The following is a 13,393-nucleotide window of genomic DNA, read 5'->3' on the forward strand; positions in this document are numbered from 1 at the left end:
ATAAATGAGGAAACCTTTAAAAATATACAGCTTTATTTCTGTTGCATATCTATTGGGAGTTGAGCTAGGTAGTTGAGGCACCAGCATGAGGTTCTTAAGAAATCTGCTTTAAGGAACAAATCAGAGTGATTTGTACTTAATACTTGATTTTGTTTCAAAGACCACACAGGCATCTGAAAAATAAGTTTTTGCCTGAATCCTATAATTTCAGTTTTCTTAGCAATTTCTCTTTTCTGAAACAGTGAAAAGGTAAACTTTAGGCTAGCCTCTATTCAAATAATCACAATATGTGAATTGAAGTTTGAGGAGTTCATAGAGTGTTACTGAATTTGTCTGTTTTCTAAAAGATATTGATTCATTCTTTTCAAATTGTTTTACAGGATCCTTCAAACCAAAAATGTGGTGGAAGAAAGAAAACCGTGTCTTTCAGCAGCATGCCATCGGAAAAGAAAATTAGCAGTGCAAATGACTGCATCAGCTTCATGCAAGCTGGCTGTGAGCTGAAGAAAGTCCGGCCAAATTCTCGCATTTACAACCGTTTTTTCACTCTGGACACAGACCTCCAAGCTCTTCGCTGGGAACCTTCAAAGAAAGACCTTGAGAAAGCCAAGCTTGATATTTCTGCCATAAAAGAGATCAGACTGGGGAAAAACACAGAAACATTTAGAAACAATGGCCTTGCTGACCAGATCTGTGAGGACTGTGCCTTTTCCATACTCCATGGGGAAAACTATGAGTCTCTGGACCTAGTTGCTAATTCAGCAGATGTGGCAAACATCTGGGTGTCTGGGTTACGGTACCTGGTTTCTCGAAGTAAGCAGCCTCTTGATTTTATGGAGGGCAACCAGAACACACCACGGTTCATGTGGTTGAAAACAGTGTTTGAAGCAGCAGATGTTGATGGGAATGGGATTATGTTGGAAGACACCTCGGTAGAGTTAATAAAACAACTCAACCCTACTCTGAAGGAAGCCAAGATCAGGTTAAAGTTTAAAGAAATCCAGAAGAGCAAGGAAAAACTAACCACCCGTGTGACCGAAGAGGAATTTTGTGAAGCTTTTTGTGAACTTTGCACCAGGCCAGAAGTGTATTTCTTACTTGTACAGATATCTAAAAACAAAGAATATTTGGATGCCAATGATCTCATGCTCTTTTTAGAAGCTGAGCAAGGAGTCACCCATATCACCGAGGATATGTGCTTAGACATCATAAGGAGATATGAACTTTCTGAAGAGGGACGTCAAAAAGGGTTTCTTGCAATTGATGGCTTTACCCAGTATTTATTGTCATCAGAATGTGACATTTTTGATCCTGAGCAAAAGAAGGTTGCCCAAGATATGACCCAGCCATTATCTCACTACTATATCAATGCCTCTCATAACACCTATCTAATAGAAGACCAGTTCAGGGGGCCAGCTGACATCAATGGGTATGTTAGAGCTTTGAAAATGGGCTGTCGAAGCATTGAACTCGATGTAAGTGATGGTTCCGATAATGAACCAATCCTTTGTAATCGAAATAACATGACAACACATGTTTCCTTTCGAAGTGTCATAGAGGTAATAAATAAATTTGCCTTTGTTGCTTCTGAATACCCACTCATTCTTTGCTTGGGAAATCATTGCTCCTTGCTACAGCAGAAGGTAATGGTTCAACAGATGAAAAAGGTCTTTGGCAATAAACTCTATACCGAAGCACCTTTGCCCTCAGAATCCTACCTCCCATCACCAGAAAAATTAAAAAGAATGATCATTGTGAAAGGAAAGAAGTTGCCTTCTGATCCAGATGTGTTAGAAGGAGAAGTTACAGATGAAGATGAAGAAGCCGAAATGTCTCGAAGGATGTCGGTAGATTACAATGGTGAGCAGAAACAAATCAGACTGTGTAGGGAGCTCTCTGATTTGGTATCTATTTGTAAATCTGTTCAGTACAGGGATTTTGAACTATCTATGAAAAGCCAAAACTATTGGGAAATTTGTTCATTTAGTGAAACAGAGGCCAGCCGCATTGCAAATGAGTACCCAGAGGATTTTGTTAATTATAATAAGAAGTTCTTATCAAGAATCTATCCCAGTGCCATGAGGATCGATTCCAGTAACTTGAATCCACAGGACTTTTGGAATTGTGGCTGTCAGATTGTAGCAATGAATTTTCAGACTCCAGGTCCAATGATGGACCTTCACACGGGCTGGTTTCTTCAAAATGGGGGATGTGGTTATGTTCTAAGGCCGTCTATCATGCGAGATGAAGTTTCTTACTTCAGCGCAAATACAAAGGGCATTGTACCTGGGGTGTCTCCTCTAGCTCTTCATATCAAGATCATCAGTGGTCAGAATTTCCCAAAGCCCAAGGGAGCTTGTGCCAAAGGGGATGTCATAGATCCCTATGTGTGTATAGAGATACACGGAATTCCAGCGGATTGTTCGGAACAAAGAACTAAAACTGTACAGCAAAACAGTGATAATCCTATTTTTGATGAAACTTTTGAGTTCCAAGTAAACCTACCTGAGCTCGCCATGATCCGTTTTGTTGCTCTGGATGATGACTACATTGGGGATGAGTTTATAGGGCAATATACGATACCATTTGAATGTTTGCAGCCTGGATATCGGCATGTTCCCCTGCGCTCTTTTGTGGGTGACATCATGGAGCACGTAACCCTTTTTGTCCACATAGCAATAACTAATCGAAGTGGAGGAGGAAAGGCACAGAAGCGCAGTCTTTCAGTGAGAATGGGGAAGAAAGTTCGGGAGTATACCATGCTCAGGAATATCGGTCTTAAAACCATTGATGACATCTTTAAAATAGCAGTTCATCCATTACGAGAAGCCATAGATATGAGAGAAAATATGCAGGTAGGAGAAACATCCTGCACTCTCCTTCCCTATTCCTGCTTATTCCTACCCTTCTAATGTTTTATTAATGAAGTGATTTGCAAAAATTTATCAGAAAGATTGTTTAAGTCTGGGCGCGGTGACTCATGCCTATATCCCAGCACTTTGGGAGGCTGAGGCAGGTGGATCACTTGAGGCCAGGAGTTCGAGCCCAGCTTGGGAAACATGGTGAAACCCTGTATCTCTAAAAAAATACAAAAGTTAGCGAGGTGTGGTGGTGAGCATGTGTAGTCCCAGCTACTCAGGAGGCTGAGGTGGGAGAATTACTTGAGCCTGGGAGGTCAGTGATGCAGTGAGCTGTGATTATACGAGTGCACTCCAGCCTGGGCAACAACAGAACAAGTCCCTGTCTGAAAATGAAAAAAGAAAGAAAGATGTGTAAACCTGTGTACCATTGAACTAAGTTCAGTATTGTCTTTGATAAAACAGATATATTTTATGTTTCTAACTGTGAATGCTGTGTTCAGTTCGGACTGAACTAAGATGTAGCAAAATGCTGTATATCCATTAAATATCCTTAGTACAAAACTGAATCAATATATGGAAATGTGCATCTGAAACAATGGGAAAAAAGTAGAATATACAATATATGTGTGTAATATATAAAAAATTATACAAACACACACATACTAATTACCAGTGTATATATAACATATTTGCAGATGTGAACATGAGAGAGAATTTGAAGTGATATAAAACAAGTGTAATGCCTATTAGGTTATTTTTTAGTTTTAAATTATGTATAATGACAACAATAATAAATTACTCCCCACAAGAACAAGTAAAACTAAACAAAAAAAAAAAAATCAGCACTCAAACTTGTTGAAAAGTATTTAACCTTGTCTTAGAAATGTGGTTTAATTGAAAGAACATTGGTTCTTGATCAAATCTATCCCTGTGCGATCTTCAGCAAATTATTTCAGGTCTCTGCTCATCAATATTGTCCACGTAAAGAAACAAAAATAATTATACTTATCACAAGATTATTATTAGAGTAAAATTAGAGTATATGGAAATTGACTAGCCTCAACATTTAGAAATTCAATGTTAAGTTTTCTTTCCTTCATTAATGCTTATAATCTGAGACAGTGTTAAACTTAAAAAAAAACTACTTAATATACTTATTAGGCTAGTGTTATTAGATGCAAACAATAACAGATATTAACTGAGTACCTGCAATATGCAAAGTGGATATTATTCAATCCACTTTATTTCTTTAGCTGATGTGTTTATAATAATCCTCACCAAAAATCCCTGTTTTCAAGATAGAGAATAAATTTGAAAAGGTTACTGCATTTCCTAAATATTTCAAGTTAACAAATAACAATGTTAGCCTTTAAATCCAGGATTGCCAGTATTTAATAGAACAACAGGGTGAGTATAGTTAATAATAACTGCACATTTTAGAGTAACGTAAAGAGTCTAATTGGATTGTTTGCAAGTCAATGGATAAATGCTTGAGGGGATGCATACCCCATTCTTCATGATGTGCTTATTTCATATTGCATGCTTGTATCAAGACATCTCATGTACCTCATAAATATATATACCTACTATGTACCTACAAAAATTAAAAATTAAAGAAAATAAATCCAGGATTGCCTAATACCAAAATCCATTACCATTATCATTCATGTGATGCAGAACCACAAACCCATGACACAGTTAAATACTTGTGGTGGGTTGTCTTAGCCACCATTTTAAAAATAGAATCCAAATAATATCAGCATATTCTATGTACCTTTTTCTGACATAATTCTAGTACTATTATAAATCCCTATGTTAGATTACTTATAAACCATTTCTGCACTTAACTTTATAGATTAGACTTTACATATTTTATATAATTCTTGAAATATGTACTTTGCATATTTTATATTATGTATTTAAAATACATAGAAGAAGAGTTACAGATAAAGCATATCCAGGTAGCGATGATAGTTCATATTATCTTAACATAAAGTCTTTGGGGTTAAGGATTTTTTGGAGTCTCATCAGTAGAAAAATGAAGGTGATCATTGTCATGAAATTCATGAGACACATAATAAATTGGGTACTGTTTGCTGTGGGTAAAATGTAAAATAGTCATAATTTCTATTTCAAATAAATTTTTTGAAAAGACCGTAACATGGACAAATGTAGCTCTACATGAAATGTGCTTTCAGTGTGTGTGTCTGTCAGGTGCCTTACTGATGAAGTGACAAAGGAATGCCATTGATTAGTCAGATGGAGGGTGGTGAGCAGTAGCATCCTGCTACCTTGAGGAAAAAAGCCCTAGCGAAATGCACTCCAGTATACAACCCCTGCCATTATGTTTTCCTGATCACCATGATACAAATCATACATGGCATTCATGATCAGCCAGTACTTAGTTGTGTGACTATCCCAGTGCTCTGCTTTGAAAAGCACTGCATAGCCTTGTGTCCCAATCTGCTTTGCTTTCATGGGATGTTTGTGGTTATTGGTAAAAATTGAGCAAGATGAAGTATAGTCATGAATAGCTGTGTGTATTATCTTTTAAAAATGAATATACTTTTCTGTAAACCTGGGAGTGCTGGGGGTGATGTGTCAGGTGGTCAGAAGTGTGATTCCATGTTTTCTTCCTCACAGAACGCAATCGTGTCTATTAAGGAACTATGTGGACTCCCTCCAATTGCCAGTCTGAAGCAGTGCCTGTTAACTCTGTCATCTCGGCTCATCACCAGTGACAATACTCCTTCAGTCTCACTTGTGATGAAAGACAGCTTTCCTTACCTGGAGCCTCTGAGTGCAATTCCAGATGTGCAGAAAAAGATGCTGGCTGCTTATGATCTGGTAAGAAATTGCGACTCCAAACGTATCTCAGTGCTGCCTTATGATGGTTGAGACAAAATTTATATGGAATCTATATTTTTCCGCTAATCCCTAGAATGTACCTCTTATCCTCATGGTCCAAAATGGGTGCTGAGCTCCAGCAATAATATCTGCATTCTAACCATCAGGAATGATGAAAAGAAGTAAGACATAGCTTCTTCCTTTTAGGACATTTATCTGAAATAGAATAGATCATATTTGCTTTTGTTTCATCAGCCTGGAGTTGACACATATCCACACTTATTTATTTCATCAGCCTGGAGTTGGCACATATCCACACTTAGTTGCAAAGGAGAATGGAAAATATCATTTCAAGGGGCCATATGCTAAATGTTGTCTCTTGTGTTATGAGGTAATAAGGGGAGAATGGATATCAAGGGACAACCAATAGTCTGCTAGAGAAGTGAATAAGCGATTCACTCCCCGCCCCCCACCAAATAACAATGAAAAATGAAAAACAGTTAACCTTAAAATTAGAAATTAAGAAAATATAGTAAGATATTCCCCTCAACATTAAATTGACATTTTTTTTTTCTCTTTAAAAATAGTACCTCTGATCAAGGATTTAAGGAAGTGGATACCCTCATTCATCTACCTCTAGTGGAAAAATGAATTGATATAATATTTCTTGGAGAAACAATTGGCAATACAATTTAAAATGCTTATTAGTTTGATCTATAGAGTTCGTTTTCTTGGATTTATTCTAAGCCAGTAGAGAGATGCATAAACATTTATGTTAATAATGTCAACATAGAAAGATTAGCTAAGTGAAATGTAATAATCTATATTATAGATTCCTTTGAAGATATTAAAATCATGTGTTAGAAGAATGTTTAATGGTATGGAGAAGTCTTTACAATGTTTTGTAGAAATTTTGATTATAAAAAAATGGGCAATAGGATTTAAATTACATTTCTATGTATATGTACCTAAGTTGCTAGCAGGTTATTAATAGTGATTGTTTTTATATGAGAGTGAATTATATTTTCTTGTTTATGCTTTTCTATATTTTTTCTGTATTCACCAAACTATAATGAACCCAACTAATTTTATAATTGAATAAAATAAACCTTCAGGAAGAAAAGATGAAGATTTTATCATTAAAAAACAACTAGAAGAAAGATATTTGAGGTAAACCTTCTATGAATGAAAAATAAAAATTTCCACAGGGCATATTCTGCTTATGAATGACCATACCTGTTATAAACTGTACTTCATGGTTGCTAGGGAAAAGTTTACCTATTACCTGTATCTCATTTTTCATGAAATCAATTTTTTCAACATAAAAATGGGGACTGAAAGCTATTCAGTGAATAGGTATAATTGCCATCTAAGAGGTGAAATTAGGGTACTAGTTGCCATAGAGACAGACAGTAGAAATCACTTATTCCTCCACTACTCTTTTAAGCTAAGAAAGAGAAATCATTTGTGGCGAGGGAGCTCCCTGAAGCTGACCTGTAGTAAGCAGAAGGATACCTGGTCTGGGGCTGGGCAATTTCCATTTCACATCCCCGAGCGTGTGACAGTATCTTGTTTTTTCAGTTTTTTCTGCTGAAGCCAAGACTGAAATATTAGCCTTCTTCTCATCTGTATTATTAACATGCAAATTGTAATTGCAGGCAGAGCATGGTTTTCCAAAGATTAATATAAAAGGCTACGGTGGAAGCAGAAATACTTATAATGAAGTCTTTCATGTACAGTTCTCTATGGAAAACCATTTTGGGAGGGAATTGAGTGTAAATATCCTGATACCACATGGTAAACTTGGTAGAATTCAGAAGTGGTTAAAAACACCCTTGTCATCTCTGTTGAGTATTTATTTTGAGGGATGGGGTGGGTGGGGACAGATACATGTAATGAGGATATTGGCCTTGAAATTAAAACACCATTTTTACTTTCTAGGATTTGCATTGTTATGGTTGGCATCTTTAATGCTCTTAGTGTCTTACTGTTTGTATTAATCTTAAATAGGTCTTCTAAGATCTCTTCAGATCTAGAGTGAACATTTAAAAACATAGATCAAGGGTCTGGTTTACACCTGCAATCCCAGGACTTCAGGAGGCCAAGGAAGGTGGATCACCTGAAGTCAAGAGTTTGAGACCAGCCTGGCCAACATAGTGAAACCCCATCTCTACTAAAAATACAAAAATTAGCTGGACGTGGTGGCACATGCCTGTAATCCCAGCTACTCGGGAGGCTGAGGCAGAAGAATCGCTTGAACCCGGGAGGCAGAGGTTGCAGTGAGCCGAGACTTTGCCATTGTACTCCAGCCTGGGTGACAGAGCAAGACTCCATCTCAATCACCATCTCAAATAAAAAATAAAATAAAATGAAATAAAAACATAGATCAAATCAAGTCACTTTCCTGCTTAAAATCCTCCAGTGGCTTCCATTAAAATACAATGGAAACTCCTGACTGTGGCTTTACAAGGTCATTTATGATTTGCCCCTGCTTGTCTACCTCACATGCCTCTCCATCCTTGCCCAATCTCACTACGTCTCCCAACCTCATCCACCTCTCCCAACCTCACCCATCTCTCCAGCCTCACCTGCCCCTCCCAACCTCACCTGCCTCTCCCAACCTCACCCATCTCTCCAGCCTCACCTGCCTCTCCCAACCTCACCTGCCTCTCCAGCCTCCCCTGCCTCTTTAGTTTTACCTGCCTCTCCCAACTGTACCTGCATCTCCAGCCTCACCTGCTTCTCCCAATCTCTCCTGCCTCTTTAGTTTTACTGCCTCTCCCAATCTCTCCTGCCTCTTTAGTTTTACTGCCTCTCCCAACCACACCTGCATCTCCAGCCTCATCTGCCTCTCCCAACCTCATCTGCCACTCCAGCCTCACCTGCCTGTCTCACCTGCTTCCCCAGCTCCATTTGTCTCTCCCAACCTCACCAGCTTCTCCCAGTCTCGCCTGCATCTCCAGTCTCATCTGCCTTTTCTAGCCTACCCGCCTCTCCAGCTTCACCTGCCTTCCCCAACCTCACCTGCCTCTCCAGTCTCATCTGCTTCTCCAGCCTCACTCCCACACCCTCTATTTTGCTCACCCTCTTCCAGCCACACTGGCTTTCTTTGCACATATTTATGGGGTATGGTGTGATGTTTCCATACTTGTATACAATGTGTAATGATCAAATTAGAGTAATTAGCATATCCATCACCTCAAACATTTATTACTTAGTGGTGAGAACATTTAAAATCCTCTCTTCTGGCTATTTTGCAGGGCAGCTGTACTTACCACTATACCATTGACACCACCTCTTCTAGCTATTTGGAAATATACAATATATTATTGTTAACTGTAGTCACTACTGTGCAATGGAACACTATAATTTATTCCTCCTTATCTCTTAATTCTTAGCTCAAATGTCATTTTCTCAGAAAAGCCTTCCCTAACTACTCTCCCCATCCATCCCTTTGTCACATAGCCATGTTTTATTTCCATCTTCCTTCTTAGCAGTATTGAAAAATACTTTGCTTGAACTTTTAAATTTCTGTCCTCTTTTACCCCTCAATTTGAATGTAAATTCCATGAGGTTAGAGATCCTGTCTACTTATTACTGTCACCTCTAGCACCCAAAATAATGTAGGCACATTAGCACGTAACGAGGTAGTGTTCATTGAATAAGAAGAATAAATAAAAGCATCTGTTGTTGGTGAAAATCATGTAGTTTCCATCCTATAACTGAATATGTTTTATGATAAATTATTAAATCCCCTTGATTTTACCTCTCTGATACCACCCTTGCTGAATTGTTCCCTGTCTTATATTTGGCTAAAAAACTTACAGAGTAAGGCAAAACTATGGAGACAGTAAAAAGATTACTATTTGCCAGGAGCTTTGAGTTGGGCAGGGAGGGATGAACTGGTGGAGCACAAAGGATTTTTAAGGCAGTGAAACTATTCTGTATGATACTGTAATGGCAGATACATGTCATTATACACTAGTCAAAACCCTATAGAATGTACAACACAAAGAGTCAACCCTAATGTCAACTATGGACTTTAGCTAATAAGAATGTATCAATAGTAGCTTGTCAATTGTAGTAAATATACCACACTAATGCAAAATGTAAACAGTAGGGAAAACTGGGAGGTGGGGGTAGAGTTAGAGGGTGAGAACTCTGTACTTTCCATTTACTTTTTATGTAAATTGAAACTTCTCATAAAAATACAGTCTAACCACCCCACCCCCCGCCCACCACAGACTATTAATAAAAACTGATTTGGATGAATAAGGGGAAAAAGCAAATCCAGGATTTATTGCCTAGTGGTGGGGTTGGCGTGGGGAGAAGGTATTCCAAAATGAACGCTTGCGTTCAATTTAGACTTAAGTTGCTTAAATGTTTGGATTTCTCAAAAATGGTAATGAACTGCATAGATGCCATCGAAGAGGAAAAATTGTTACCACTAAAAAATGCAGAACATGTTTAGAATAAAAAACAACCTGAAATCTTTCCTGAACAGATACAGATGTTTTCTTTTTTCAGTATGGAAAGAAATAAATCAGGCAAGTTGGTAGCCTACGTTTGTTGAAAGCAGACTTGAGTCCATCAAATTATACTATTATCAAGGGAGAATAAAATAAAATATTCTAGAAAACACTGAGCCTGAGTTCATCTGCACAGATTTTCCCCCTAAATTTAACTTTCCCCATTTATTACCCACTATAAATAAATAAATAAATCCCACTATTTATTACCAAACACTTGTTCATTAAATATTTGAAAATATTTCCTCCTGAGGGTTTTAAAATTCAGTCTTAAAAGTAATTTTTTTTCTCTCCTTTTTTTTTTCTTTTTAATTTGGAAATGGAAGAGTCTCGCTCTGTTGCCCAGACTGGAGTGCAGTGGCGCGATCTCAGCTCACTGCAAGCTCCGCCTCCTGGGTTCACGCCATTCTCCTGCCTCAGCCTCGCGAGTAGCTGGGACTGTAAGCACCCACCACCACGCCCGGCTAATTTTTTGTATTTTTAGTAGAGACGGGGTTTCTCCATGTTGGTCAGGCTGGTCTCGAACTCCCAACCTCAGGTGATCCCCCCGCCTCGGCCTCCCAAAGTGCTGGGATTACAGGCGTGGGCCACCGCGCCCAGCCTTAAAAGTCCTTTTAATATTAGTCTTGCGATTATAATTCCATTATAGTAACTGTGTTGGTATCAAGAAATCAAAAATCAAATGTATTTGTAGCAAAATGGGCCTATTGACATGGCATAATTTCAGAAGAAAGGGAAGACACACTCTCCCCTGTCTTAGCACATCTTATTTAAAGTGTACGTTTTCTGTCTGCTTCCTGGGACTTGAAATTTCAAAGTTACAACCAGTTCCCTAGGGTTAAGACTTTTTATCTATTTTAAATGCAGCAACATCCCTGTGAGTAATAACACATTGAGCTATTAGTAATTCATTCATACCTTCTAGTGAGTTTAGCAGATCCTGTTCTACAAGTGGGTTTTAACCTGGGAAAGAGAGAGATGGTAATGACAGAGGGTTCACCAAGTCTAGGTAAGGTGAAGATGGGGTTGCTCAAAGAATTGCAGTTTGCTTATGGGCAGCCCAGTTTACTATTACCATTAATACTCTGAATAGGATGTTGCTATGTAAATGCCTATCTAATATTTTGTGCAACTGAAGCAGAGATGACTTTGCTGATGTAAAACGTGTCATGGCTGGAGGTGGGAAGTGTACAGCTTCTAAAACAGCACTAGAGGGAACTGGGAACACTATCAGTTAATAACTCTGGCAAGTAGAAAAGGCTCTCAAAGTCAAAGGTAGAATGGATGCCTCTTTTGCAGGCTAAATACACAAAGAGAAGAGCTGTTGGCATTGGATTGTTCACTACAGCGCCATTTCAGTGGCCCTCTGCTCATCAGGAATGTTTCCCATAAACTGTCCCTGGAGCTTAATTTGAAATCAGAAGACCATTTCTAAGTGACTCTTCCATTTGTTTTACTGTGATTCTTTTTTGCCTCAGGTCTCTGAAAGAGCAAGCATCATTTCCCCAGTATGGATATTTACTTTCTCTGGAAAAATATCCCATTGAAGTAGGTAGTATAGTCACAGAGTCATTGTCTTTTAAGGCTCATAATGTCACATTATATTTGCAAATAAAAGTAATATGACTTTTTTTTTTCATTTAGGATTCCTCTTAATTTGGGGGTTGTTAAGAATGAAAATTGGTTACAGAAAGAGTTACTTAGTGTTATAGCCAGAAAATGGAGATGTTTAATTTGATAAACATTTTCTGAACTCCTTTTAATGTGCAAGCCACTGCATTAAATGCTGTGGAAGGTTCAGCAGACCTTGTGCTTCAGCAGCTTACCAGCAGGAGATGTAACATGCTGAGGTACTACCCAGCCCTAGGAGTCTATGATTGAGTACGTGAACATGTTACTCATCATTTAACATGGAGTTGTAATAGCAGGTGATTAGATTGGAAAACATTTTGTAATTTTAGTAGGGCACTATCAAAACTAGTTTGTTTGAATGGGTTTGACTTTTTTCATTCTGCAATAGTGTTTTTAGGCATGTAGATTTAGCTCCAGCCCTAATGTTTTACTCTAGTCACATTTCTACATTTTATTCTATGTAATCAAAGATGAATAAATAGAGACAGAATCAGCATAGATAGTCGTGATAGAAAGAATGACAATTCTGTAACTCAAGAGAATTTCTACATTTTTTTCTATGTAACCAAAGATGAATAAACAGGGACAGAATCAGCACAGATAGTCGTGATAGAAAGAATGACAGTTCTGTAACTCAAGATAAATAGGAAAATGTGTGGGAACACATAAGTTTGTCGCTTGTAAAATAACATTTTCTCATTTGACATGTCATTTTGTATATGTCTTTAGGCTTTTAATTAGTCAACTAAGCAAGCATATTTTGGACACCTACTATGTGCAAGGCAGTGTGCAAGGTGCTAGAGAAAGAAATAGTATGAAGCAAAACTTCTGTCCTTGAGGAATGGGCAACCCTGATGGGAAAGGAAGACTTACACCTGAAAAGGGAAGGAGTAGTGACACGCAGTGTTCAGAGTTGACCACATGGTATTTTATGTCCTTAGTTGGAGTCTTAGATCATTTAGTCCGATGATGGTCTTTTCACAGTGACTTATAACACACTTCTTCTACCCCCTCTGCCACCTGGTACTCAGCAGAATTTTATTTGCAAGTACATTTGAAAGAAAAATATTATCTGACTTTATATACTTTTTTCTTTAGATGGCTGAGCTTTTCCTTTTCAGTGTTCTCACCTTTCTAATTTTTCATGCAATCAAGAAGTATTTTCCTAATATGTTTGATCATTTACAGTATTTTAAGTTATTATGAAAATATTTGGGTAATATCTTAAATATATCATTCTGAAGTGGAATAGATACAGAAGGTTACAGCTGTAAGAAAGAAGCCCAAAGCATTCTCCAAAGGTGACTTCTGTGCTAACTTATTTAACATTAACATAAAAGTTAAAACTTTACTATGGTAAAAACAAATTTTTTTTAATTTGTTGTTTAAAAAAAGGAAATCAAAACAATCTAGAGAACATAAGTCAAGGGTTATTTAATCTTTTACTAAGTCAGTTGGGGGGTGATTTGGAGAGTGGTTGATTGTGCTAGAGTGAGCAGGAATCCAGCAAAAAAGAGCTAATTG

At 37.8% G+C, this 13,393-nt stretch overlaps 1 protein-coding gene across 5 annotated transcripts in view; it reads left to right on the forward strand.

The window, feature by feature from the left end:
• The window catches only part of PLCL1 (phospholipase C like 1 (inactive)), a 347,516-nt gene that overhangs the window by 280,027 nt on the left and 54,096 nt on the right, over positions 1 to 13,393 (forward strand). For all 5 annotated transcript variants that reach the window (XM_003907771.5, XM_021923834.2, XM_031651445.1 and 2 more), the window contains 2 exons: positions 381 to 2,855; positions 5,505 to 5,708. In XM_003907771.5, the coding sequence (XP_003907820.3) occupies positions 381 to 2,855; positions 5,505 to 5,708 (2,679 nt within the window). The remainder of the gene's footprint in view (positions 1 to 380; positions 2,856 to 5,504; positions 5,709 to 13,393) is intronic.

This window comes from Papio anubis, chromosome 10 (assembly GCF_008728515.1).
Source record: "Papio anubis isolate 15944 chromosome 10, Panubis1.0, whole genome shotgun sequence".
NCBI classification, from domain to species: domain Eukaryota; kingdom Metazoa; phylum Chordata; class Mammalia; order Primates; family Cercopithecidae; genus Papio; species Papio anubis.